The sequence below is a fragment of the Hyperoodon ampullatus genome, assembly GCF_949752795.1.
Source record: "Hyperoodon ampullatus genome assembly, chromosome: 3".
NCBI classification, from domain to species: Eukaryota; Metazoa; Chordata; class Mammalia; order Artiodactyla; family Ziphiidae; genus Hyperoodon; species Hyperoodon ampullatus.
Window position 1 is genome coordinate 105419935 of NC_136916.1, and position 26744 is coordinate 105446678.

The 26744-nt window shown below is 53.8% G+C and overlaps 2 protein-coding genes across 2 annotated transcripts; both read left to right on the forward strand.

Moving 5' to 3' along the window:
* Positions 1-9853: 9853 nt before the first annotated feature.
* MRPL52 (mitochondrial ribosomal protein L52) lies at positions 9854-13473 on the forward strand (the record flags this gene model as incomplete). Its single annotated transcript, XM_079699571.1, is given in 6 exon segments — positions 9854-9893; positions 9896-9958; positions 10061-10121; positions 10198-10265; positions 12538-12602; positions 12971-13473. Coding segments are annotated over 6 exon segments (450 nt in total). The 3' UTR covers positions 13124-13473.
* A 1682-nt stretch (positions 13474-15155) lies between these two features.
* MMP14 (matrix metallopeptidase 14) lies at positions 15156-23653 on the forward strand (the record flags this gene model as incomplete). The annotated part of the gene is made up of 10 exons (XM_079699697.1): positions 15156-15440; positions 19406-19554; positions 19810-19932; positions 20285-20592; positions 21141-21306; positions 21610-21766; positions 21931-22069; positions 22200-22350; positions 22829-22944; positions 23319-23653. The coding sequence occupies exons 1-10, from the start codon at positions 15336-15338 to the stop codon at positions 23651-23653; spliced, it is 1749 nt and encodes a 582-aa protein (XP_079555823.1). The 5' UTR covers positions 15156-15335.
* Between the last annotated feature and the right edge of the window lie 3091 nt (positions 23654-26744).

Sequence of the window (26744 nt, forward strand, 5' to 3'; positions counted from 1 at the left end):
AGGAAACAAGGTCAAGAAATGAGACTGAAACCTCTGGCTGTATCCATGCCCAACTCACAGGCCCTTTCATCCTTAAGAAAACATACCAGGATCTATGGGCTAAGCATAAATTCCTATAAACACCTTCCCCAAATACAAGTTTACTCCAATTTCCTAAAACTATGGGGAAATAAGATTTCACTGAGCTATACTGGACAGGCCCAGAACAGACAGAGGAAGTTGAGCAATTTGGGGAAAGCATATATTCTGTTTTTAGAGTCTACTTAACTCCAGTATTCTGGGTCTCCTTTACCAACAGAAATACACCCTACCCATTCTGAAATCCAACTGTCTTTCTGTTCCTTCTCGTGCCCTTTCAAACCCCCTTTGGTTATTCAACTACCAGAGAACAAAGATCTAAAAAGCCCTGGGGTAAGGGGGCTGCTTATCTTTACCCTACAATCTCTCCTTCTAGTCCCTTAAACTTTTTTTTTTTTTTCACCCAGGAGGGGGACCCTGATGTTAGCCTTCCCAGAGATCATGTCTCCCAAGCCACACTCACAAAAACTTCTGAAATCCATCCAGAAGACTGTCCTTCTCTCCCAGCTCCCCCTTAAACGTTCCTATAATAGCAACTGTCATTTATTGAGCACTTAACCAAGCCAGACATATTGCTAAACACCTACATGTCCTACTTATCTCATTTAATCCCCCCAGCAGCCCCTTAAGGCAGACACTAAGTAAGTCACCTGCCAGGATGCCATAGCAAGGGAGGCAGGTAGGTTAGCCAACAAAGCCCAAGCTCTGTGCTCTCTCTCCAACCTCCCCACCCCCTCTGACCTGCCCAGTCTCTAGCCCTCCTCTTAGGCAAGAAAGCTCTTTAGATGGCTCTCTAATGAACTACCTGGGGGAGGATGCGATTAGATTAAAAGAAAGTCTCTGCTGTCCTTCAGTCTAAAGTCTAGGCTAGGGGACTTCCCTGGCGGCGCAGTGGTTGAGAGTCCGCCTGCCGATGCAGGGGACATGGGTTCGTGCCCCGTTCCGGGAAGATCCCACATGCCGTGGAGCGGCTGGGCCCATAAGCCATGGTCGCTGAGCCTGCGCATCCGGAGCCTGTGCTCCCCAACGGGAGAGGCCACAACAGTGAGAGGTCCGCATACAGCAAAAAAAAAAAAAAAAAAAAAAAAAAGAATCCGCCTGCCAATGCAGGGGACACAGGTTCGAGCCCTGGTCCGGGAAGACCTCACATGCCGCGGAGCAACTAAGCCCGTGTGCCACAACTACCGAGCCTGTGCTCTGGGGCCAGCGAGCCACAACTACTGAAGCCAAGGCACCGCAACGAAGAGTAGCCCTCGCTCACCGCAATTAGAGAAAGCTCACGCGCAGCAATGAAGACCCAACGCAGCCAAAAATAAGTAATAAATAAAATAAATAAATTTAAAATAAAATAAAATAAAGTCTAAGCTAAAGGCTCCAACAAAGCCCATCCATCTCCTTCCTGTCTGCTCCTCCCCTTTCTCATCTCTTTTCAGGAATGAGAAACGATTACAAGTCCTCGTGGCGGTGCTGCTATTGCTAGGGTGCCCACTTCTAAAGCAAACAAAAACACACGGAAACACATCATCACGCCCGGCCTTTTAAGATCAAATTCCCTGGCACCAAGGGTGGGCATGTGTCCTAATGGGGCATAGGGAAAAGGAGTGAAGGGAGGGACAAATGAAGGGGAAACTGTAAGGTTAAGTGGGGAGAGACGTGTGCAGGGTTTATTTTCTGGCTGGTGGTATCTGAAAGGTGAAATCCTCATCATGGAATCTTGAGACAAAAACCCGCTGGGGTGAAAGCCACACTCCAGCAAACAGCACACCCTAGTGGTCTCACCAGGAAGTGCTTATCTATATGGATGGAATCCCTTTCCTAGCCTACTCTTCAATAGACCCACTCAAACTGGACGGAGGAGGCTGACTTCAGAGAAAAGATGCCCCCTCTTTTCTCAACCACTGCCCAGCACCAGCTCCATGGGCAGGAAGGTACCATCCTTGGCGGCTCGCATTCCTTCCTGAGACCCCAGCTCTCAGGGTCATGCCTCCACCATTCAGGCAGCCTGGGACCAGCAGGACCTGTCCTGAAGTGCTCTCCCACCCCAGGCTTTACAAGAGAAACTTGCAGAGCCTGGAATCCCAGGAGAAAACAGCGTTCCAGATACGCAGCACCCCGTCTCCTTCCTATCTGAAGTGCATACCTCTCTGAGGACCTAGTGGAGATTACTGGACAACACACTCATCCTACAGGAGAAGTTTCAGATTCAGGGGTTCAGGGAACACAGAGAGCAGGGCCCCAGCAGGCAGGGGAGCCCCGCACCCTGACCCCACCTGTGAATATGGCAAAACCAAAACACGCTTCCTCCAGGGACCAGCGTACAGTTCACTGTCTTGGTTCCTCAGTCAAGCTCAGGGAGCTAAGGTGAAAAGACACTTTCGCCCCCAGACACCCACGTCCTGCCTTCCTAGCTCCCACTGGGCTGTGCTGCCTCCCCGAATATCAGAACAGAAAACAGACACACTCTGCTCCAGATGGATTCCCCCATCTCCCCAAGCTGGGAGCTCAGTCACTCCCTCCCCCATTCTCCATTTGTTTTTCTATATTCCACTGTAGCTATGACAGTCCCTTTAAAAAAAAAAAAAGTGCAGCAAGAAAGAAAGTGTTTACTTCTGTGGCCAGGGCCTCCACGAATGCAGCGCTGAAGTCTCTGCGCAGAGGGCTCTGCATGGGGAGGGCTGGGGCTGGGAAAATAAGAGGCTCGCGGGTCTCTGTTTCAGCCAATTCTCAGGACTCACTCCATCCTCCTCTGGCACTTCCCCTCTCACCCATCGTCCCTCCCCTCCCATCTCTTACCTGTCCTGAGATCTTCCGGCAGGTGCGAGGAGGAGGAGCTACCAGCGCTCGGGAGGAGGGGCAGGCGCTGGGAAAGGGAACCCGGGGTAAGGCTCGAGCTGCAGCAGCTGTTGACTCTGAAGAGCAGAAAAGGCAGAGTGTGACTCCGGGGACCGATCTGGAAAACAGGAAAACACATGTGTGGCTCTGGCCGGCAGCAGGGAGGGGCCAGGGAACGGGTTGGAGCTGGGACAGCCTGTTCAGACCCAGAGGACCTCGACGCCTGCCTGCCTCCAGGCACCTTCTCCACTTGGAGCCTCAGCTCCTCCTCCCCTCTACCTCAGCCCCTGAACTTCCTGCTTGTCCTGCATTTACTGAGCTCTTGAGTTCTCCCAGCGACCTAGGACCTACGGTGCTCTCCTGATGCCCTTTACAACTCCCCTCCCCGCTCACTCCATTCCCTACTCATCTCCCACTCACATACTATCCTTGGCCCTGTGGAGGGCATAGGATCCATGGTTAGGGCGTTGGAACTCTGTGGTCCCATCTCAAGAGCCTCAGTGCCATTTCAGCCCCTATGTAAGCCAATGCATACCAAGGAAGGCCAGTTGTGGGGTTATAGCCATGCACACACCCAAACACTAAGCAAGCCCGCTCACATCTCAGGTCCCCAGGTGGTTCACGTGATGTGTGTGTTGCCAGGTAAGAGCCGGCCAAGTGGACCAGAGCAAGCCCTGGCACCCTGAGCAAGCCAATGAGTTGGCACCCCCTCAAACCAGCATTATTTAAATATCTGTTGTATGTTTATGTAGCAGAAGGGGGGGAATACCGATTTTCTCGGAATAAAAACTGGAAGCCTCATTCTTTCTCTTCAAAATTAGAGCTTAATGCATGAATTCATTACATGCAGTTTTCTGAAGCAGACAGTTTCTTGCTAGGCATATCAAACCATTCTGAATGTAGACAATGGCATAAATCTCAGGGAGTGGCTCTTCACAGCGTGTAGCACATTTTCAGAATTCCAGCTGTGATCACTGCCTCTAGGCAACTATCAGCTGGCTGGTCTAACCCTGCAAACTTGTACCTGTACCTGCGTGTTGTAGAATTATTCTAGAGACAGGTGGTCTAGGTGAGCAGTCGCCAAGGATTCTATCAGTGGAGGGGAGCCAACTTACAGTTCACCAAGAGACAGAAGTCCGAGTTCATTGGCTCCAAACGTCTGAATTACCCTAAGGATAACTTAGCGCCCTTTTAGACCCAGGCTGCTTGCCCAGCTGGCCTGCCCCTTAATCCCACTCTGGGCTCAAATCCAAATTGTAAATGAGGGAAGTTCCTAGGAAGACAGCCCTAAAGCTGCCCCTCTTGGCACTGGCCCCTGTTCCCTCTCCCTCACTCCAGCCACACTGGTCTCCTTGCTGTTGCCACACAAGCATGCTCCCTGCCAGCTCAGGGCTTCTGCAATGGCTGTTCCTTCTGCCTGGAACATTCTTCCCCATGTTATTGTTCATTCCCTCACTCACTCCATTCAGGTCTGTACTTAAACACCACTCTATCAGAGACCTTCCCTGAGGAGTCTCGGAAGGAGTAACTTCTTCCCCCTTCCAATCTCCATCCCCTTCACAGGCCAGACTTTTCTTCAAAGGCACCCACTATCACCTGGAGTTTGTTTGCTGTCACCTCCCCCACTAGCATGCAGCACCACCAGAGCTTTACTCACTGGTATCCCCAGCGCAGGGCCCGTGCAGACAAACAAATGTTTGCTGGAAGCATAAATGAATGAACAATGCCCTTCCTCCTAGACTGATTTCCCAGTTGGGCTCCGGGAATGTCCTGAACTTGCCCTTCAGGCCCACCTATGCTGCAGCTGCTCTGGCTCCTAATCAACGAGTTTTGAGGGGGGAGGGTATTTATTCTTTTTGACAGTAATGGGTTGAAGGGAAGGAAAAGAGTATAGTTTTCACAGTTTTACTTGGCGGTCTAGAATGATTTGAAAGGGACTTTCTGCTTCCTCAGTAGGAAAACAAAAACAAAAAGCCCCTCATCTAACGCGCCTTCCCCGGCTTGGAAGCTCCCGGTTGCTCTGCCCCACACCCAGGCTCAGGTGGCCGGTCTGGGTGCGGCGAGCGCAAGGTGCGACGTCCGCGAAGAAGGGGTGAAAGGGCAGAGGGGGCAAAGGCAGAGGGAGGCGAGCGCTCAGGTTCACGCAAATGCATGCGGGTTCGAGGAAAGTGGAATTGCATGCCCTTCAGCGGGAACTCTTCCCAGTCCCGCCCCCGCTGCGCTCCTTGCCCCGCCCCGTCCGCTCGCGGTGCTCACCTTTGCCCGTTTCTCCCGCCCTGCCCCCCCCCACCCAGCCTAGCTCTCCCGGCCCTGCCCCCTGACGTCGTCCCCGCCGTTTCCCGTTACTTCCCTCTTTCTCTCGGCCCCTGGTTCCGTGTCTGCGGCCCGAAGATCTCTCCTTCGCACCTCGACCCAGCCACCGCCCGCCCCCAAAGCCCCTCTGGGAGGCTCGGTTGCCTCCGAAGTCCAGGTCTGGCTGCGGCGGCCGAGGCGGGCTCTGCCCTGGGCACCAGGACCCCACCTCACCCGGACCCCTTCGTTCCCTCCACCTGGCCAAGCAGGCCCCGCCCCGCCCCCCCGGGCTCCAGGAAGCGCTAGAAGAGAGGGCTTGTGGTGGGTGTAGGCGAAGATCGCAAAGGTCCGAGAACCGAGAGGACCCGCAAGCCGCTCCCCTGCCCTGTCCTGGCTCAGGCACAGCTGCGCTGCCCCTGGGAAATGAAAATGACCGCGGATACCCTTAGACGCGTCCTCCGCCCCAGGAACGCTCAGCTTCCTCTTCCCTCCCTCCCAATCCAGCTCGAGCTGGCGGGCCCGACGGGGGTCTGGGCAAGGGCCCCGAACCCAGGCAACCCCGCCTCCAGCCCCGAGACGCTCTCGGCTGAAACTCGGGAGGGACTGTGGATCGCAAAGCCCCGTGGGGGAAGGGAGGGAGCGGCGCCCGCTTGGAGCCAGGGGAGGGGTCTCCCGGAAGGGCGACTCAACTCTCCGCCCCCTCGGGGAAGCTGTTGCGTCAGCTTCGAGATCCCAAATTAAAGAAAGTGGTCTCCACCGGGCTGGGAAGGTGTCGGGCCGTAGGGCCGCCGCCAGGAGGCAGCACTTAACCAAAAATGTCCGGGCTGAGGGTCGGGAGGCTGGAGTCCCCACTGCACCTTTCATCTGAAGAGTCTTAGTGGCAGAGTGGACCAATAAAGGAGGAAGTTGCTGGGCTAATTCAAGGAAAGGGATGTGAAAAGGTTCCACCACGTATTAAACCTAAAAGATGGCTTGTAAATAATACAATTTCCTTTAGTAGACTTTATGGACAGTCCAGCTTTGGCATCTTTTAAAGCCACTCTGAGATTCATAGAGAACCACCCACGTTCAAGCCAGTCTGGTGGAAAGGCACACAGCTTAAGAGACTTCCCAGCTACCAGGCAAGAAAAAAAGAGTGTAGCCCGAGGTCATAATTTACCCATCCTTGAAGCTGAGTCATTTAACACAGAATTTAGCCTGTACTGATTGAGCAGGGATTTGACAGCCATGGGAAAAGAAAAGGAATATGTTACAATAAATTATGTAAGTAATAAGGAAATAATATGCAAAGCAATGTATTGTGTGAGTGGGTGGTTTATAGCTGTCAGTTCCCACAGTTCTTGCATGGAGTGACAGTGATTTGGGGTGACAGTGATTTTGATCTTTTTTGAGACGTCCTAAGGAGGAAGCCAATGAAGGAACAGGAAATAAGACACTTCCCAAATAGTTCGCTCTTCTTCAACCTTAGAATTTAGTCACGGTATGCAAAAAGGGGAAGAGGTTGCAAAATGAGGTGGAATTAGCTACCCAGAGTCACCTTCACTTAACGTTCTTTCTCCAATATCATCATTATTCATCACAACAGTTTAAAAAGCACCAACTTTCCCAGTGCAATTGTACAAAAATTACTGTATACAGACCTGATAAAAGGATATTTGCATAAACATGTTGGATGAAAACATGAATGGACAACAATGTGTTAAAGCCAAATGCAGGCTATGATGCCCTGGAGAGGCAAAGGAGTTTAAGTAACAGAGGAAAGACATGAAGCACAGATTCCGGATGCTTCCCACCATTGTTAACTCTAGCCTTTGCCAGATGAAGTCCAGAGGCCGAAAGACATTCAGTTAGGGGATGATGAAACCGCTTTCCTGTGGCTTAGAGTCTGATGAGGTCATTGAAGAGTGCTGTCCTAGTGCCAGACCCACTCCCCTGCAACAGTGTTCCATGAGGTCCCTGAGAATGCTGATGATGTTAGCTGTCAGCACTAGAGCTCTCTTTCTCTCTCCCTCTCAAAATCCTAACCCATATTTCCAACCCATGGATTTCCAATCCATGGATTGTCCCCCCTGCCACATCACTCTAACCACATCAAAGGCTGAACTCATCTCCCTTCCAAAGACCTTTCCCCTCCCAGTTTTCCCAGTTTTCCAGATCAAGATTCCCATCTGCCCCAAAGTCCTCCAGCTCTGGCTCCTTGACTCCCACGGCTATTAAATTAGTGCATGTGTTCAGTTCTGCATGTGGAGTTAATATTGTCCACATTATTTGTTCCCCTTAATGCATGTGGCCTTTTTTATGATTTTGCACCCATAGTGTGTGAGCTACTAAAAGATAGAGGAGTGTTGCTGGTTCAACTCCTTTACATAGTGTTGACAGTATTGCCAACCTGTCCTCTTTCCTACAAATCTTGAATGTTGACACCGATGTTATTTTTCCAGCCCTTGGCTCCTACTACATGATTCTCCAACTGTAAATTATGTAATGGGATTGCAGTGCTGTCTGCCTCAGCCGTCTATCTCAGAACCAGCCAAAGGCACATGGAGCCTAGCCTAGGAAAGGTGTTACTCAGTCATTATTGCAACTGTAAAACAATAAATCCACAGCCACATTTTGGTTCAATTTCCTGATCTCTGAAAATTACAAGCTATCTCTACAGTGATTGCTTCCTGGTCTGTCTTATCTACTTTACGAGTTTATTATGCAAATTTATAAAAAAGTGTTTTGTATCATTTATACAGAAGTGTTTTGATAACTGAAAATTAAGTGTACAAATGTAAAATGGTAATAGTACTCTACTGTCTTACTTCCCTTGCTTAGTTTTTTGGGTCCATCCATTGGCTTATAGCCAAGGTTCTTTTATTCCCATCCCTTCTTCTAGTTCAGCCCTCCCCTGTACCATTCTTATTGTTATCAAAACAGCTGCTTTTACTTCTTAAACCAGGACCCACCCTTCCCCTCTTTCAAAGCACAGTTCAGAGCCACCTCCTGTGGAAAAACTTCCCAGTCTTGCAGAAGGAAACAATAAACTTCCAGATAGGCCATTACACCACTCCCTCAGGTTTCCCCAGTCAGCATGTGTTTAAGTGTCTAGGCTAGCACAAGAGTAATGGCCACTTTTGTAGGAGCTTCACCATTTATAAAGCACTTTCACTTACCTTATCGTTCTTAAAATGTTTTCATAAATGTGATATATTTTAAGCTTTTTCTTCAATGAAGAAATTAGGGATAAATGACTTCCCCAAGGCAAGTAAGGCATACCTCGGAGCTAACTAACCACCACAATAAAGCAAATATCACAATAAAGTGAGTCACAGGGATTTTTTAGTTTCCCAGTACATGTAAAATTATGTTTACACAATATTATAGTCTATTAAGTGTGCAATAGAATTATGTCTAAAAAAAAGTACATACCTTATTCGAAAAATATCTTATTGCTAAAAAATGCCAAAACATTTACAATAGCAACGTCGAAGATCACTGATCACAGATCACCATAACAAATAATAATGCCAAAGGTTGAAATATTTCAAGCATTACCAAAATGTGACACAAAGGCACAAAGAGAACAAATGCTGTTTGAAAATCTGGCACTGATAGACTTGCTCTATGCAAGGTTGCTACAAACCTTTAATTTGTAAAAAATGCAATACCGGGCTTCCCTGGTGGCGCAGTGGTTGAGAGTTCGCCTGCTGATGCAGGGGACACGGGTTCGTGCCCGGGTCTGGGAAGATCCCACATGCCGCGGAGCGGTTGGGCCCGTGAGCCATGGTCGCTGAGCCTGCGCGTCCGGAGCCTGTGCTCCGCAACGGGAGAGGCCACAACAGTGAGAGGCCCGCGTACCGCAAAAAAAAAAAAAAAAAAAAAAAAAAAAGCAATACCTGCAAAGCACAATAAAAGTATGTCTGTGAATGATAAAAGAAAGAAGGAAGAAGCCACGGATCTGGGTTTGACACTTACTACTACCTACCTCACAAGGTTTTTGCGAGGATTATATTTTACAGCGTGTGGTGGTAGCTCTTATAAAAATGGAATCATATGTTAGCTCCAATACCTCTTCCTCAAGAAAGCCTTATTAGACAGCCTACTCCAGATCAAGTTCCCATCATATGCTCACAAGCAGTACCTACTTCCCTTCCCAGCACTCATCTCAGCTGTAATATTACAGTAATGTGTATGATTATTTATCATCATCTCTCTAGACTAGGAGCTCTATCTGAATAGGGATGTCTGCTCTGCTCTCCACACCGAATACAGTGCTTATCACATACAAGTTCTTCAATTTCCTTTGATAAATGAGAACTGAAACCCAAATTTTCTGATTTACTCTAAATTTGACTCTTAGGCTGGGGGAAATATGTTACAGTGATGCCAGAAGACAGAATGCGGTCACGTGGATGTTACTCAACTGATATAAAAGAATAAATTTCAAAGGACTAAAGACCGCTGCTGGGCAATGGGGGGGGTGGGGCAAAACAGTTCGGAACGGTTTAGTCTGGGCGCAGGCGACTTCCGCACGGTTGTAACCACCACTGAGAATGCATACGCTGAACGACCGTTCTCACCCAAAAATCCCGGGAAGCAGTCTTGTCCCTCTTTTCCGTACGATGAGCCAAGATGGCGTGGCCCTTGATTGAAAACCAGATTCAAGATGGCGACTTCCGGCTTCCCGCGCAGCGTCGTGCGTGGCCAGGAGGCCGCGCCCACTTCCGGCTTCTGCGCCTCAGCATGGCTGCTCTGCGTTTACTGCTGTTTAGTAAGCGGGTGTAGGGTCCGGGGGCTCAGGGGTTCGTGGAGGCGGGCCCGGGATGCCTGGGCTGGCTGCACGGCCTCTCTCCCAACTCTTCCGTTTTCCCAGCAGGTGTCCGGAGGCTGCACTGCGGCGCCGCGGCTCGGGCGGGCAGTCAGTGGCGACTCCAGTGAGTGCCGGTCTGGGGGGAACTGAGGGGCCAGAAGCTGGGCTGAGTCCTCACGGAACTGTTTTTCTCCACCCAGGCAGGGCCTTGCTGCCAACCCCTCCGACTACGGGCCCCTTACGGAGCTCCCAGACTGGTCTTACGCGGGTGAGCGCTGATCTGACAGTTAACTCTACTTCGGAGATTTTTCACCCAGAGGGAACGCCCCTGGTCGGAGTGGGGTGGGGCGGAGTGTCAAGGTGCGGGTTGTGTCTGAGCGGACAACGTATTGAACTTTGTATTTGGAGTTGGGGGGAAGAAATCCTATTGTTTATTTTATTAATTAAACTACGCCTATGGAAAGTAAAGCTAGACAGGATCTTCTTGGCTTGTGGGGATAAGCAGAAGCTAACTCTGGTGTGGGGCATCCCGCGGGAGGGACAAGACTTTATGTGTCTAAGAGGGACGTGGTTTTTTTAAAGTTACGAAGAACCGCCCTTCTGTGTGGTGAGTACATTGTTGAGAATTTGTTACCAAGTGCAGGTAGAGCTCTTTGAGAGGCTGTCTAAATGAGCGTCTCAGAGAGGCTTAGAAGAGTGAGGACAGAGGATGACGGGCTCTCTTCAGAAAAGTTTCTTCCTTTACCTTAAAACAAAACAAAACAAAACAAAAAAACAATACAAAACAAAACGCCCTAGAAAGGAAGGACCTTAGAAAAGTTGAAGCCACTCCCCACTGCATTGGGACTCCAGTTCACAGGTGGTAAAATTGAGGCCTACAGAAGTAAATTGCTCAGGAGCACACAGCTAGATAATAGCAAAGCCAGGACTAGAACTGGGCAGAGGCCACGCCCCCTTCAACAGCACAGAAACCTGAGTATTGGATTCTATAGGAGTATGAACCTTCTTAATCAGATACTTGGTGGCTGAGGAGGATGGTGAAAATTTTTTTCCTACTTGTTATTTACTGTAGGAAGCCTAGGAGCTCCTTGAAGTAGTATGGAACATTGGGAAGACTCTGGAATTGAATTTTTTTTAATTTATTTTATTTTTACTTATTTATTTTTGGCTGCGTTGGGTCTTCGCTGCTCCGCGCGGGCTTTCTTTAGTTGCCGTGAGCAGGGGCTACTCTTCGTTGCGGTGCACGGGCTTCTCATTGTGGTGGCTTCTCTTGTTGGGAGCATGGGCGCTAGGCGCCTGGGCTTCAGTAGTTGTGGCACACGTGCTCAGTAGTTGTGGCTCACAGGCTCGAGAGCGCAGGCTCAGTAGTTGTGGCGCACGGGCTTAGTCGCTCCGTGGCATGTGGGATCTTCCTGGACCAGGGATTGAACCCCCGTCAGGCGGATTCTTAACCACTGTGCCACCAGGGAAGCCCATGGAGTTGATTCTTAATCCAGGCTTCTCTATTTGCTAACTTTGTGGTTAGCAAATTACTTCATGGTATCTCTCAGTTTCCACAAATGTAAAAGAAGAATACCTATCTCAGATGGTCCTTGGAAGGATAAAATGAAACCACCAGTGTAAAGCACCTGATAGACACAGTATTGGTTCTCTTTCCTGATGAATATTATCTCTTATTTGTCTTGCCTTCAAACTTTTGGACAGAGTTTTCACTGTTTCTTTCTTTCTTTGTAGAAAGTAAGTATCCTTTTAATCTCTGTTATAAACTACTTGAGATCAGATACTGCATTTTTTCAGCAACTCAGCAGACATAAGATTTTTATTATGGGCCTACAGTATACTACAGTGAAAGTAAGGGATACAGTCCTTAATCCCAAGGAACTTAAAGTCTAGCTAGAAGAACAAAGCGTGGACATTTTAAAAATGAAGTAATGATACTTCAGTGCTCTGCCCCTTTCCAGAAGGATCTGAGGTGGCTAAATAAGGCTAAAAACAATCAGTAGTACAATAAACGTCCCCAAACAGAGAGATGAATATTAAATGATGGAGATGCATTTCTTTCAGAAGAGAGAGCTGACAGAGTTGAAGAGGTTAGAGAAGGATTTCTGGGACAAGTAGAGCTTGAGGTGGGCCTAAGAATGAGAATTTGGCTGGAAGGAAAGGAAAAGAGGGTGTTTCATTATAGAGTGAGACAGAACTCAGCAAGGAGTCACTGGTAAGTAGAACAGTAATCAGATTGCTTGAGTGGAGGGTTTCTGAAGATGAAACAGGAGATTCAACATTGCAAAGGACCTTGAATTCTAGGCTATTGAGGGAGGGGTAAGTAAAATAGAGTAGGAACATGCCTAGGAGCTTATTCTTGGTGGTTCTGGCATACCTCACCATTGAGGGAAGTGTTCTAGGGGAATTAAGCTACAGTGGGTGTGAAATGGAAAAGAGGAGCTCAAGATTTGTTCTTCCCTCTTTCCTATTACAGCCGCTTTCCCAGGGTCCTGCAGGCCATCTCTAACACTTGCCTGTTCTCTCACTTCTATCTGCAGATGGCCGCCCTGCTCCTCCAATGAAAGGCCAGCTTCGAAGAAAAGCCCAAAGGGAAAAGTTTGCAGTGAGTGGCCAGAGCCCACACAGAGCAAACTGTGTGTAATCGGGGCGAAAATTTAAATTGTAACTTGTCTTTAGTTGGCACCTAAGCTAACACGTACCCCTCACTCCGAGGTTTTATCCGCCAAAGGTTTTAACAGTACCGGGAGAAGGGAGGATAGAGTGGGGCACTCCTAGGGCAGGAACCGATAGTAGACACCCATTTTGCTGCCTTCCTCCTGCTTCCCAGCCCAGAACCTGGTTCCACCCCTTCCCCAGTCAGGGGTGTCATTTTCCAGCTGAAACCTCTGACTTTGATCTGTGAATGAAAGGATATATGGTGCAGAGCTCAAGCCCCAGATGTTATCCACACTGTTTTCCTGTCTGTTTCAGAGACGAGTTGTACTGCTGTCACAGGAAATGGATGCTGGATTACAGGCATGGCAGCTCAGGCAGCAAGAGAAGTTGCAGGAAGAAGAAAGGAAGCAGCAGAATGCTCTTAAACCCAAAGGGGCTCTACTGCGGAACCCACGACCAAGTCAATAAAAAGCAACTCCTGTCTCCCCTGGCCTGGCTCTGGCTTTCTTTTCTATCACCTAGATGTGTCATCCCAGCCAGAAGAAAGTCTTTATGTTCCCCATCTGTCTTCAGGGCAAAAGAGGATGGACACCAGGAAGAACAGGCTGTAAGATCACCGCCTGGAAGTGTTGGCACAGTGCCCTCACCACAGCTCCATTCCGGTTCAGCAGAATCTTGCTCGGGGGTATTGACCCCCTCTTTTGCAGGCTATAGGACTGGCCCAACTTCGCTGCTCTGCAAACATGAAAAAGTTTTCCTGGCTTTAGCCACACACTCAAGCCTTTAACAGCCCATACACAGTTCAGGCCTCATGCAGTTACGCATTAATAAATGTTTTGATGAAAAAGGCTTTCCAGCTGAGATCCACTTTTTGGCAAGCAACTGGTATCCGTTTTTGTAAACTTCAGATACATGGCCCTAGAGGATACTCCCACTGGGAAGGCTGACACAGGAACAGCAGACTTGGGTGTTGCATGTTCTGCTAAAGAGTGGGATCCTGAGGCTTCTGTGGTTCTGACTGAATTGCAGAGGTTGGTTGGAGAGAGGCCTGTACTTCCCAACCCCCACTTGTGTAGGGGAGCCCTGCGGTGCTCAGCCCCCAAACTGACTGTGGAATAGGTACCTAATAGCCACCATATACTTCCCACAGATCTGTTAGCTGCACAGGCCCCAGGGAAACCTTTCATTTTATTGATCATGGCTCCTCCCATGGATTCTGAGGGAAAAAGGACCTTTGCTCCCATTACAATACCGAGCACTGGGCTTTTCTTCCATTTTCCTGCCACAAATAATGTGACAGTTCTTTTATCTCTAGGATTTCTGGAACATCCTACCTGACATAATTTCTGTCCAGCCTCCTTTATTCCTTCCCTTGCTCTCTTTCCCTCCCTTCTTCTCTGTCCCCACCACCACCACCAACCTCCTTCCTCTCTTCGCTGACCAATGCAGTTCCTGGATCTTAGATTTCGCTGATGGTTGGGTTTTCTGTGTCCCACACTTTTCCTGCCTCTCTTGTGTTGCTTTTCCAGATCTAGCCCTCAGCCTCTTATCTGTCTCCCTTTCCCACCAGCAGCTCTAGCCTGCCCTCCCCCTTCCCTTCATACCTCCACCTTTTGTTCTCAGAGTCTAGTCAGCCCCTGAAGGAGGAGATTATACTTTCAGGGATTATCTCCTTTTCCGGTATAGAGCGGGAACTAAACTCCCGTAGGCCTGGCTCTCATTCTCTCTTTTCTGCAGTTTCACCAAACTTGATTTGCCTTTCCCCGGATTTCATGGCCTTGCACTCCTTTCCTCCCCAGCCAGTTCTAGTTCAAGGAGCAGCAGATTGCAAAGGACAATAAAAAAGGGGGTGCATTCGTCTTTCTCCGGGAACAGGACCCCCAGATCCAGTGTGGTGGTGGGATTTGTCAGTGGGTAGTTGGGTTTTGGTGCTGTTGTTTTTTTATTATTATTTTGTTAGGGGAGGGACAGAGGTGGCTGACAAGAATAAGGGACACAATTTTCCATACGGTTGAGCCACAGGCCCCAGCAGACAACTCCGCACACCGGGTCTCGTGGACACGGAAGATGCCCCCACCACCCCAGGCTCTGAGCTCCGTGTTTGCCCCAGGCGCTGAGCTTCCCAGTGCTTCCCACGGAGGTGAGACGAACGGTGGAAGCAGAGGAATCAAGCCACTCAAAATATGCTTAGAAGGAGAAAGTCTCCCACATCCCGTCCCTTGAGTCCCCCCAAGCCCCCCGCTCTCGGCTGTGGCCTCAACCCCTGCAGATGGCAGCCTCCACCACAGAAAGGCAAGTTAGGTTTTTTTTTTTTACCCTGCTCTTGGCTGTAATTGGATTCAGACTGAAACAACCACGTCCGCACCGGGAAAGGAGGGCATTGGGGCGGGGGCGGAGGGAGCCTGTGGGAGAAGGGAGGGACCAGAGGAGAGAGCGAGAGAGGGCTCGCCATCCAGTTCGCAGACTAAGCAGAAGAAAGATCAAAAAACGGGAAAGCGGGGACGAGCAAACAGGCGCTTTCAAGAACAATCCCCTCATCTCCAAGCGGACAGCGCTCTAGGAATCCAAATTCAGTGCCTACGGAAGACAAAAGGCGCCCCGAGGGAGTGGCGGTGCGACCCCAGGGCTTGGGCCCCGCCACGGAGCCCGCACGGCCCGGCTGCCCGGACGGTCGCGGACCATGTCTCTCGCCCCACGACCCGCCCGCAGTCTGCTGCTCCCCCTGCTCGCGCTCGCCTCCGCGCTCGCCTCCCTCAGCTCTGCCCAAAGCAGCTTCAGCCCCGAAGTAAGTGAGCTCCTCCGGCCCTGCCCGGAGTCGCGCCCGCTGGGGAGGCGAGCCCGGGGGTCTCCAAGGGGACAGCCCCCATTCGGAGAGGAGGGCTCTCGGCGTCTCGGCTGCTCCGGCCTGCAGGGTCCCCCTTCCTTTCCTTTCCCTCCTCATCTTCAAACTTCCAAGTCGATCCAACTTTTGCCTCCTCCAACTACCAACCCCCCCCCCCACATGCGCGCGCGCGCGCCGACGACTTTCTTTCCCATTCCTTTCCTTGGAAGAACTTTCCAGCCGGGGCCCACTCCCCACCCCTCCCCAGTTCCCCTGGGCTCTGAGCTCAGCTCTGGAACCGGTCGGGAGCCTGATAAATATTTGGACTCCGCTCAGACCTCGCGCTGTCCTGGTTTCTTGTCATGTGCGAGAGTTTGTTGTTTCTTCGACTTTCCAGTTCGCAGGCGCTCTCCCGCCCGCGCCCGCCGGCGCTCTGCCGGCCGGGAGGGCTCCGGGGACGGCGCCCCTTGGCCCGGGCCCCCCACGCTGCGGCCGCCGCCTCGCTGGCGCTCCCGGCCCTCCTCGGACGCGTCGGCTGCCAGGTGCGGTCGGGGGTGGCCGGTGGAGCGGGCCCGACCCCCACCCCACCCCACCCCCCGCCTTCCCGAGAGGACCCTCTGTGTCCCGGCCCGGAGCCCTGGCGTCGAGGGTCGCGGCGCTGGCGCCCTGGCCCGCGTTTCCGGACACACAAAGGTCTCCTTGTGAGCCGGGGCCTCGGCCAGGCTGCCGCCTCCGCTCCCTGCTCCCCCTTCGGCGCCTTTAGGCTCTTTTGTTAATTGCTTTTCTGTGTTAATTGCAGGGAGACTGGGGGCGTCGTACGGGGAGCGGGGTGAGGGCCTGGCCCTGGGCTCCCGCGCAGGTCTTGACTGACTCGGTTGCCCCCCACCCATTCCCCGACGCTGGCCCACCGGGCTCGGGAGGAAGCCGCGTGGGAGTTGTCTGAGGAAGTTTTTCCTCTCTCTCTCTTTTATTTTGGGGTGAAGGTGGGAGACGGATTTGATCAGCTTCTTATTTTGGGCCATCCCAACCCACTCAGCTCGGCCAGGGCCTGGGTGCGGTCGGGAGGGGCCGGGAAGGGCCCCTGAGCAGGGGGAAGGGATCAGGACTTGGCTTCCTCCCTCCTGGTCCCGGCCCTGGTCCCACCCCGGGAGGAAACATCTCCAGAAAGAACACACTCTCTCTGTCCTGAGACTGACAGGAAAAGTGTGGCCCTAGGAATGGAGGTGACCACGGAGAGTGAAAATCTGCCCAGGGGCTAAGCCTGACAAGGTCCAGGAGGGAGGAGGAGGCATCCTCTTTCCAGGCCTGGAGTCTTCATCAGAGGCCTGAAGGGGAGAGCGCCTAACAAAAGGAGCCCGGTCATCTGGGGGCTTCCCGCTGCCAACTTCGCCTGCCCTGCCTTTCTTCCCTCCCCTGCCCCACTAGGTCCCCTTGGGGAGGGGCGGCAGCCTGGCTCTGTTTTAAGCGGGTCATGGGCAGTCCCAGTGCCAGAACCATCATTTGCTTCTGGGCCATGGAGGGGTGGGAGGCAGAGGAAGGGAGGAGCAGGCCCAGAGGCTGGGATCCAGGGCCTGCAGAAGAGCCAGAGATTCCCCCCAACCCCCTCCAGGACTCCTAGGCCGGTGAAGTGGGCCTAGGAGTGGGAGGGGTTCCTTGTCCTTGACTTTCCCCTAGAGGAATACCTTGCACCACTCAGTTTTCAGGACAAAGCCAGCCGACTCAGTTGTCTAACCCTGCAGAGTTGCTCCCTCTCCAGGCAAATCTGGAGGGAGAGCTGGGGTGGCCCAGGCCTCAAACAGCCGGCCTCCTCCCACCACCTCCAGGGTCCTGCACCAGCTCCAGGACAGCCCTCTCCTCTCCTTGGCCAGTCTGGCACTTGGCCCTTCTCCCACTCAGCCGCAGACACAAGAGTCCTCTCTTCTGTGGTTCCGACCTCATAGTCTCCTCTGTGGTTCTTGCTTTGCTCGGAGCCTAGGCCTGGGAGGAGGAGAGGAATGGGGGCACTTCCTTTCCAGGACTTGTGGCTCTCTTGACTCCAGAGAAGTCCCTTTCTTGACTAAATCTCCACCTTTCTCTACTGCATATGGGGTGGAGGTTGTGGGTGTGAATATTTAGACCTATCCACCTTCTTGAAAGACTCATCAGGAAGAGGGATGTATCCCAGAGCTCCCAGATGTGGATCCTCCCCATCTCTCTGCCACCCTCCCTCCTGTCATCCTGCCCTAGGAGCCTTGCCCCCTGAGGGTTGAGGGGGCCTGACCTCAGTCTTCCAGCTCCAGCAGTGGGCTGCTCCCATCCTTTCCCAAAGCTGAAGCAGCTGCTCCCCCACCAGAGGTCATAAGCCCGCGATGTGACTACCCTACAGGTGAGGCCAGGGGCAAAGGGAGTTTCCTGCATACTTGGGCACAGGCCACAGCAGGCCTCCTGCAGGCACTAGCTGTGGCATCAGTTAGCGCAGGTCAAGGCAAGTTTAGAGCTCCCAGGAGAGCAGCCCAAGACCAGAGCCTCCTGCTCCGCTCCCCTCCAGTATAACAGAGGTTAAACTTCGCTCCCCGCCTTCTTCCCCTGAGGAGGGGCTCTCAGAGCGGGTGGTGCTAGGGTTGTTCTGGCCAGGCCTGTTGGCTGGGTAAAGGCTGTGTTGTTTACATCTCAGGCCCTAACTCCCATCATCAGCCGTGGGGGATCACTTCCCAGAACCATGTTGCAATTCTTGCCCCTGCCGGCTCAGGTCCCCAGTCAGCTGCTCCTGAATCACCCCCAGCCCCAGTGCAGGAGCACTGCACCACCGTCAAGGCCTGGGCCTCGAGGTGAAGGGCCACATGGAGAGCCATCCTAATGACCTGGAGTAAGGGATGCAGCGCCACTCTGCACTCCAAGCTCCCGCCCTAGGCAACCTGCAGCCTCCTCTGGACTCCTTAAGAAGGCAAAGCTGGAGCAGGGACCAGAGCCATCCGAGTAGCACCTCCCCATAGGAGGATCTGAGCATGTTCATGTTCCATATAAAACTTGGCTTATTTTACTTTTCAGGCTTTAGGAAAAGACTCCATTTTTCTTACAATAAAGGCTGACTTTTTCCTCAACAGGGCTTTGCAATGTGGGTACCTTTCAATCAAACACCAAAAACCTAACTTTACTTTAAGGCAATATGCCAGCCTTTATATTATGAACAATTTCACAGCATGCCTAAAATAAACTACAGTCACCAAAATACTAAGTAAAATACTAACCCTAATCCTAACCACCATCCTAATCTCCCACTCCCTCTACTGAGAACCTTATATGGGTCTTTAGGTCCCAAGCCCTAGGTCAGATGCTGCTTGGATGGCGACAGTGGCAGGATCCTGACTCTGTGACTGGATCACATCCGCACCACCTCCAAACGCCCCAGCTTCCCCTATCAGCAGCCAGCCGGAGCCCTAGCTCCTTTTCTGCTCTCCTTTCTGAAAAGATCTCAGCTGTGTATACCCCAGAGGCACAGCATGCCTGTCCCAGGAGAGCCTCATGCCAGGCCCCAAAGTGGAGCCCCTCAGCCTCTCCCCTCTCCATCCACCATGGGCACACCCCAGCCTCAGGTGGGACACGCTGTATTTACAAGAACACTGACACAGAGGAGAAAAGCGCTAGAAGGAATCTCAGCTCTGAGAAGACGTCCTAGAACTCAATGAAACCACCAGGGCTCCCATCAAAAGAGTTACAGCCAAAGCCCAGCGCTGTGGCTCCCCACCCCTCCAAGAGGATCAGCCATACTAGGACCCGGGCCAGAGTTTGGGTCCAGCCTGGGAGTTCCTCCAGACCCACTGCCAGAGCCAGGCTGGGAGCTCACTGCCCTTTCCACACCAAGCCAAGGGTGCATTCCAGGTGCCGTGAGGAAACAGAGGCTCCCCTTGGGCCAGGTGGGGATGCTCCAAGCCACATCCCTTTCCCTACAGGCCTGGCTGCAGCAGTATGGCTACCTGCCCCCTGGGGACCTGCGTACCCACACACAGCGCTCGCCTCAGTCACTCTCAGCTGCCATCGCTGCCATGCAGAGGTTCTACGGTCTGCGAGTGACAGGCAAGGCTGATGCAGACACCATGAAGTAAGTGCTAGACCCTGGCAGGAATTCTGCCCAGCACCCGCCGACACAACACTGAGTACCAGAGAGGCTGCCACCTGAATGCCTGATTCCACCCCCATACCTCATCCCCACAAGCTGATCCCGACCCTCTCCTGTTCATCCAGACCTCATGACCTTGTCTCTTCCCCACACTGACCCTGGGGCCGGACATTCCCCCTCTCCTCTGAAGACCTTTCTCTTTCATACGCTCTCCTGACCACAATCCTCACACCCCAGGGCCATGAGGCGCCCCCGCTGTGGTGTTCCAGACAAGTTTGGGGCTGAGATCAAAGCCAATGTTCGAAGGAAGCGCTATGCCATCCAGGGCCTCAAATGGCAGCATAACGAGATCACTTTCTGGTGAGTCCAACAGGCAAGTGGCCTTTCTCACGTCAGGTCATCCTTCCCTATCAGTGGTGCTTAGAGACCCTGAGGCTCCCTTCCCTACTCACCCCTGTTCCTGAGAAGCATCCTCGGGGGTTGGGAGGAAAATGGCTCTCATCCTGGAGAGGGGTGCAGCCAGTAGAGGGTATATCCCAGGGCCAGAAAGCCCTCAGTTCTTGGGACAGAGGCATCGTGAGGCAGCAGGAAGAGCTGGGTCAGACAAAGGTGGCTGGACGGCTCAGTCAGACCTGGGAGAGTACAGGGAAGGAGTTCTGTCCCTTGTTGTCCTAACGCACTCCCATCCTCTCCCCACGTGGCTGGACCTCAGCATCCAGAACTACACCCCCAAGGTGGGGGAGTATGCCACATTCGAGGCCATCCGCAAGGCGTTCCGTGTGTGGGAGAGTGCCACGCCGCTGCACTTCCGAGAGGTACCCTATGCCTACATCCGTGAGGGCCACGAGAAGCAGGCCGACATCATGATCTTCTTCGCTGAGGGTTTCCATGGTGACAGCACACCTTTCGATGGCGAGGGCGGCTTCCTGGCCCATGCCTACTTCCCAGGCCCCAACATTGGAGGGGACACCCACTTTGACTCTGCCGAGCCCTGGACTGTCCGGAATGAGGATCTGAATGGTGAGCGAGGTAGCCTGGGGACTCTTATCCCTGGAAGAGTCAAGAGTCATTTGTATGGGGGTTCTCCAGCTTCCTCCCCAAGCCTCAGACCCCCAAATCTCAGGGCTTTGGGGGACCACAAACATCTCCCGGTCTGACTTCCAATGAAAGCAGGAATCCTGTTTTGAGCTATTTACACCTGGTCCCTTCTCTCACCCAATAACTGACTTCCCAGTCAAAGACTTCAAAGCATCTGCATCACTCACTTTTCCAGGCAAATGTCATGTCTGGCTCCTGGGAGAAACTGAGGCCCAGATAGGATCTCAGCTTCCCAATCCTTGCTGGGATTTGGATCCGGCCCCAGAACAGTCTCGCGCCTCTACCCAGAAGAGTTGCTGGCTGGCTTTTGCCTCCTCTGCCAAATATGAGGCTGGAACTCAGGATTTGGTTGCTTTGGGTGGAAAATTTGGCAGGCAGTCTTCGTTGTGAACCTGAAGCTTCTGATGGGGAAGCAGGGAGTCTGAGGGAAGGGACCCAGGCTGCCATCATAACCATCCCCATCCCTCCAGGGAATGACATCTTTCTGGTGGCTGTGCACGAGCTGGGCCATGCCCTGGGCCTTGAGCATTCCAATGATCCCTCGGCCATCATGGCACCCTTTTACCAGTGGATGGACACAGAGAACTTCGTGCTGCCCGATGATGACCGTCGGGGCATCCAGCAACTTTATGGCAAGTAATCTATGCCCACATCTGCTCCTTCCTCTCTGCCCCTTATCCTCTCCTGTTCTCCCTGACCTGTGCATTTTCCCCTCCCTCATGCCCTACAGTCTCCCCCCGGCCCCCCGCCTGACCCTGCCTCCATCCGCTCCCACTTTTAAAAGACCCCACCTTTTCTGTCCTTTCCCAGCTGATTGCTTCAGCCTCCCGCAAAGGCCCAGCCACACCTCTCCAAGGTGTTACCTGCCCATGTGTCTGTCCTTTCCTCCTACTCTGCCACCAAGTCTGAAGTGCCCCTCGTGTTCTCTGCCCCAGGGAGCGAGTCAGGGTCCCCCACCAAGATGCCCCCTCAACCCAGGACCACCTCCAGGCCCTCTGTCCCTGATAAGCCCAAAAACCCCACCTATGGGCCCAACATCTGTGATGGGAACTTTGACACCGTGGCCATGCTCCGAGGGGAGATGTTTGTCTTCAAGGTGAGAGGAAGAAGTGGGCTGGTGTGGGGGACAAAGGGGCTCCATGACTGGGAGGCTGGGTGGAAACTGCAGCAGGAGGACTAAATACTAAAACTGAGGCAGTGGGGGAGCTTTGGGGACCGAGCTGGAGGACAAAGCTAAAGATGTAATGAACTGCCTCCCAGGAGCGCTGGTTCTGGCGGGTGAGGAAAAACCAGGTGATGGATGGATACCCCATGCCCATCGGCCAATTCTGGCGGGGCCTGCCCGCATCCATCAACACTGCCTATGAGAGGAAGGATGGCAAGTTTGTCTTCTTCAAAGGTAACCGGACATTCTGCCTTAGTCTTTGGGTGTGGGGAGGGTCTCCCTGGAGGAGCAAATTCCACCCGACTCCTCCAAAGGCCACAGAGCCCAGGTGGAATCAGATCCTGCCCTTCCCTCTCCTCCCCAGGAGACAAGCACTGGGTGTTTGACGAAGCTTCCCTGGAGCCTGGCTACCCCAAGCACATTAAGGAACTGGGCCGAGGACTGCCTACCGACAAGATCGATGCTGCTCTCTTCTGGATGCCCAACGGAAAGACCTATTTCTTTCGGGGAAACAAGTAAGGCCTCAATCCCTGGGCCCCAGGTCTTCCTCCTCAGACACCACCACCAGGTTCCCTCAATTCTGGAGGAAGACCTCCTTTCCCCCTGAAATGTTTCCCTGGAGAAGAAGCTGGCTGAGCCTGTGCTGTTGCCTAGCAATGGACAGCCTCCATTGGGTGCTGAGTGAGTGGGGTATGACCGGGTCACCATTTCAGACCTGCTCATTTGATGCCTCCTGCCCCCAGCCCTGTGCCACCGCCCCAGCTGCCAGGCACTGTTATTAAGGGCCGCTGGTGGCTCCTTGCAGCCTGGGCCCTCCCTCCCACCCCCACCTTCCACCGCTTTCAGCTGCAGGCCCTCATTACTCAAAACCCCTGTACCCCCACCCCCGTCCACAGTCACCCTTTGCTCACCGGCGAATTCAGTCCCGGGTCCCACTCCCCTCAGAGGACATGCCCAGTGTCCAACCACTTCCCTTCCCTGCCTCTCCCCCAGGTACTACCGTTTCAACGAGGAGCTCAGGGCAGTGGACAGCGAGTACCCCAAAAACATCAAGGTCTGGGAAGGAATCCCTGAGTCTCCCAGAGGGTCATTCATGGGCAGCGATGAAGGTGAGAGGGGCACAGGAGGTGTGTCTGTGAGGGGAGGACTGGAACAGGGAGTTAAGAGAGAGCAGGAGGAAAGATGGAGAGGATTGGGTTGAAAATAATGAGGAGGAGGACTGGGGAGCCCTTGCCATGTGCCAGGCACTGAGTAAGTGCTTTCCACGCTTCGGACCCCTTAATCCCCACCACTCTCTCAACCTGGTGCTAGAGTTACCTGGTCTGACAGCTGAGGAAACTGATGCTCAGAAAAGCGAAGCGATTACCTCAGCTGGCGCGCACACTGACTGGATTCTCTCCCGCTCTTCTTCTCTCTTTGGCTCTTCTCCGGACGCTGCCCGCACCTCTCGTCTGCCATGCCGCCTTCTTGCTGACCCTTGCAGTCTTCACTTATTTCTACAAGGGGAACAAATACTGGAAATTCAACAACCAGAAGCTGAAGGTCGAGCCGGGCTACCCCAAGTCAGCCCTGCGGGACTGGATGGGCTGCCCGTCGTCGGGGGGCCGGCCGGATGAGGGGACTGAGGAGGAGACGGAGGTGATCATCATCGAGGTGGACGAGGAAGGCAGCGGAGCAGTGAGCGCGGCCGCCGTGGTGCTGCCTGTGCTGCTGCTGCTCCTGGTGCTGGCGGTGGGCCTCGCTGTCTTTTTCTTCCGACGCCACGGGACCCCCAAGCGACTGCTCTATTGCCAGCGCTCCCTGCTGGACAAGGTCTGACCCCCACTGCCGCCCGCCCACTCCTCCCACGAGGACTTTGCCTCTGAAGGCCAGTGGCAGCAGGTGGTGGTGGGTGGGCTGCTCCCGCCGGTCCCGAGCCCCCTCCCCAGCCCCACCCCCCCGACGTCCCTTCTTCTCTGTCCCATGACTGGCCTCTCCCCACCTCCGCGCTGGCATTGCTTCTTCCCTAGATGGGTCCCCCGGAGGCTGAGCAGGGGCCGGCCTCCCAGCCCCTGCCCCTCAGGGGCCCCCGTGGCTTGGTGTGTGTTCAGCCCCATCTGAATGTCCGGGCTCTGCACTTGAAGGCAGGACCCTCAGACCTCGCTGGTAAAGGTCAAATGGGGTCATCTGCTCCTTTTCCATTCCCTGACATACCTTTAACCTCTGAACTCTGACCTCAGGGGTCTCTGGGCACGCTAGCCCCGCGAGCCCCCAGGGGTACCCAATTGGCAGCCTCCCACCACTCTTTCTGGCTGAAAGAAATTAATCTTGTTGTGAGGGGGAGACCCTGAGAGAGTGAGGGGGTGAGGGCCGCTCAGCTACCCTAAGACCTTGGGAGGAAAGCTCAGAGAGGGTCAGTCCTCTCCACCAAGATCCGCCTCTGCCCCCACCTGCCCCCGAGAACTTCCACGGAAGGAGCCTGAGCCATTAAGGACTAACCTGGGGCTGCAGAAACCCTTGACAGCCCTACCCTCCCAAACGTTAGCCTCGGATGGGGATGTCAAGGTTGGAAGAGCTGAGACCAGGGGGTGCAGCTACGGGGTGGGCCCCAGGAGTCCTGGGGGTGAGCCTGGGGGCCACAGAGAAAGAACCTCACTCACATGCAGGCAGCTGGGGTAGGGACCCAGGGGCAGAGCAGTCAGAGAGGACAGGACAGGACCAAAAGGCAAACCAGGGAGCTGCAGCAGGAGTAGATGGGGTGGGGGGGCCGGGCAGGCCAGGCCGGCAGGGATGCCACAGGGCGGGCTGTGGTAGCCGGGGGAGGGCACGTTTTATTGGAGCTCTCAGGAAGGGCCCGAGAAAGGCACACCTGCTCCCATTTGGTGCCCTGGCTTCAATCAGACCGCACGGAGGGGAAGGCAGGGAGCCAGAAAAAGGAGCAGAGAGGGCACGCATGGGGGACTGGCGACCGGGGACCTTGATGAGAGCAGCCACCTAGCTAGGGAGCTGAGGATCAGCCTGCCTCCGCCAGCCTCCGGGAAGGGGCGGGCGCCTGGGCGTTTTGTCAGGTTAGCCCCTCGCTTCCCGACGCGCCCCCAGCCCTTCCTACAGGTGTCCTGCCCTCCCCTCCCCACCCGGCCCACCCATTTGAGGTCTCCTTGGGCCGCCAAAGGTGGTCCTGGTACCCGGAGACCTGGGAGAGTGAGGGACCACGTGGGGGCAGTGAGCGGAGAGGGATGTCAGGGGTGGGAGGAGTGCGGTGAACGGTGCTGGCAGTTCGGCTAAAGTTGTCTTGTTTGGGTTTTTTTGTTTTGTTTAATGTATATTTTAATTATAATTATTATATATGAATTCCCTTCAAATCGTTCCTTTTTGTTAACAAGGGGCATGGGGAGGGGTGGGGGTGGGGCAGAGGCGTCCGACCCCAGGAACCTGCAGGGCGGGGCTGGGTCAGTGCCCTCTAAGGACATTTTCGACCTTGTTCAACCTTTCCACAAAGAATAAACAGTGTTTCACGTTCTTCGTGTGGCTGCAGTTTGTGTGCCTGGGACGTGGCTGTGAGGGGAGTGGGAAGCAGGAGGGCTGTGCTGTGTTTTCCGTGAGGTGGGGTTTTGGTATTTTTCATACATAACGGAATATGTTTATTCTCCGTGGGCGAAAGGGATCCAGGGCCCAGAGATGGGGCGGAGGGCACACTCCACGGGGGCCGGGCAGTTGTCCGCAGAGCCCAGCCAGCTCCCCCCTCCCAACCTGGCCTAAGAGGCTACCTTTGAGGCCCAGGACTGCAAAGCAAGAGGAAGTGGCCAAGCTGAAGCCACTCGGAAAATCTTCCTAAATTGCGTTACCCTGTCGTGTGATCCAGCCGCAGACCCTCCGTTTGCTCAGGCCTCGCACGGCTGCTGGGGGACTCCCCCATCACAGTCAGCCTTGGGCTTGGAGGGGGGAAGCGGGGGACAGGTCCTTCTACCCAGCCCTCAGGATCTCGGCCTCTCCCAGGCCTGGGGCTCCCCTGCGCGGGCAGAAGGAACAGAGGGGAAAGAAAGAGGTTGCCCCGTGGCCAGTTAGGAGCAGCCTATCTCTGGCAAAACAGAGATCTCACCCCAGTTGCCCAGGAGAGGCAGGATGGTCGGGTTGGAAGGGCAGAATGACAGGGCTTTGTTTCCTCTTTCCTTAGAAACTGCTGCCCCAGACAGGGTTCCCAGGCTGTCGACCCACCCTTCCTCCAAACCAGCCTGGAGGGAGCAATCGCTCAGTTGCTGAGTCAGCTCAGCTGAAGGGAGCAGCCCTCTTTCTCCCCTCCTTCCCTTCCTGCCTCAGCCCGGCCCTCGCTCCCTCCCGGCTCCAGCCCAGGCCCCCTCCAAGGCCTGCCTCCAAGAGGCCTGGCCCCGCCTAGGCCAGGCGTTTGATGCAGCTGCTAGTCAGGGCTGGCTGGTGTGATTGCTTTGGCAGAAGGGGTACCCCCCCTTCCTGCCAGCCAGGAACCCTGACCTTATGCCTGGCCTCCTGCGCCTCTCCTGCCCAACAGCTGTTTGGCAGGGCCTGTGTGTCTCAGTGGAGTTGGACACCACCTCCCCGCCACCCTCACCGGAGGGGATGGGGACCCTGAGAAGTCAGGGGCATCTGGGGGTGGTAGGGCCCGATCGTGTGGCAAGGAGCTCAGAGATGAGCTCATGGCCCTTTTGTGTTTTTGTGGCCCACATCTGGAGGCAATTACAGATGTTATCCAGTGGGAGTTCTGCAAAACACAGCTGGAGCCAGTGGAGGAACGTGGGGAGGGGGACTGCCAGAGGGAAGAGGAGAGGGAGCCTCGGGCTCTGGCGTCTGGAATGTGGTTTCCCCATCACGAGGAAATTGTTTGGCCCTGATTCTGGAATCACAAGATTCTCTCTGAAGCCAAGGGGGAGAGATGGGAATGGAGGACCAGAGACAA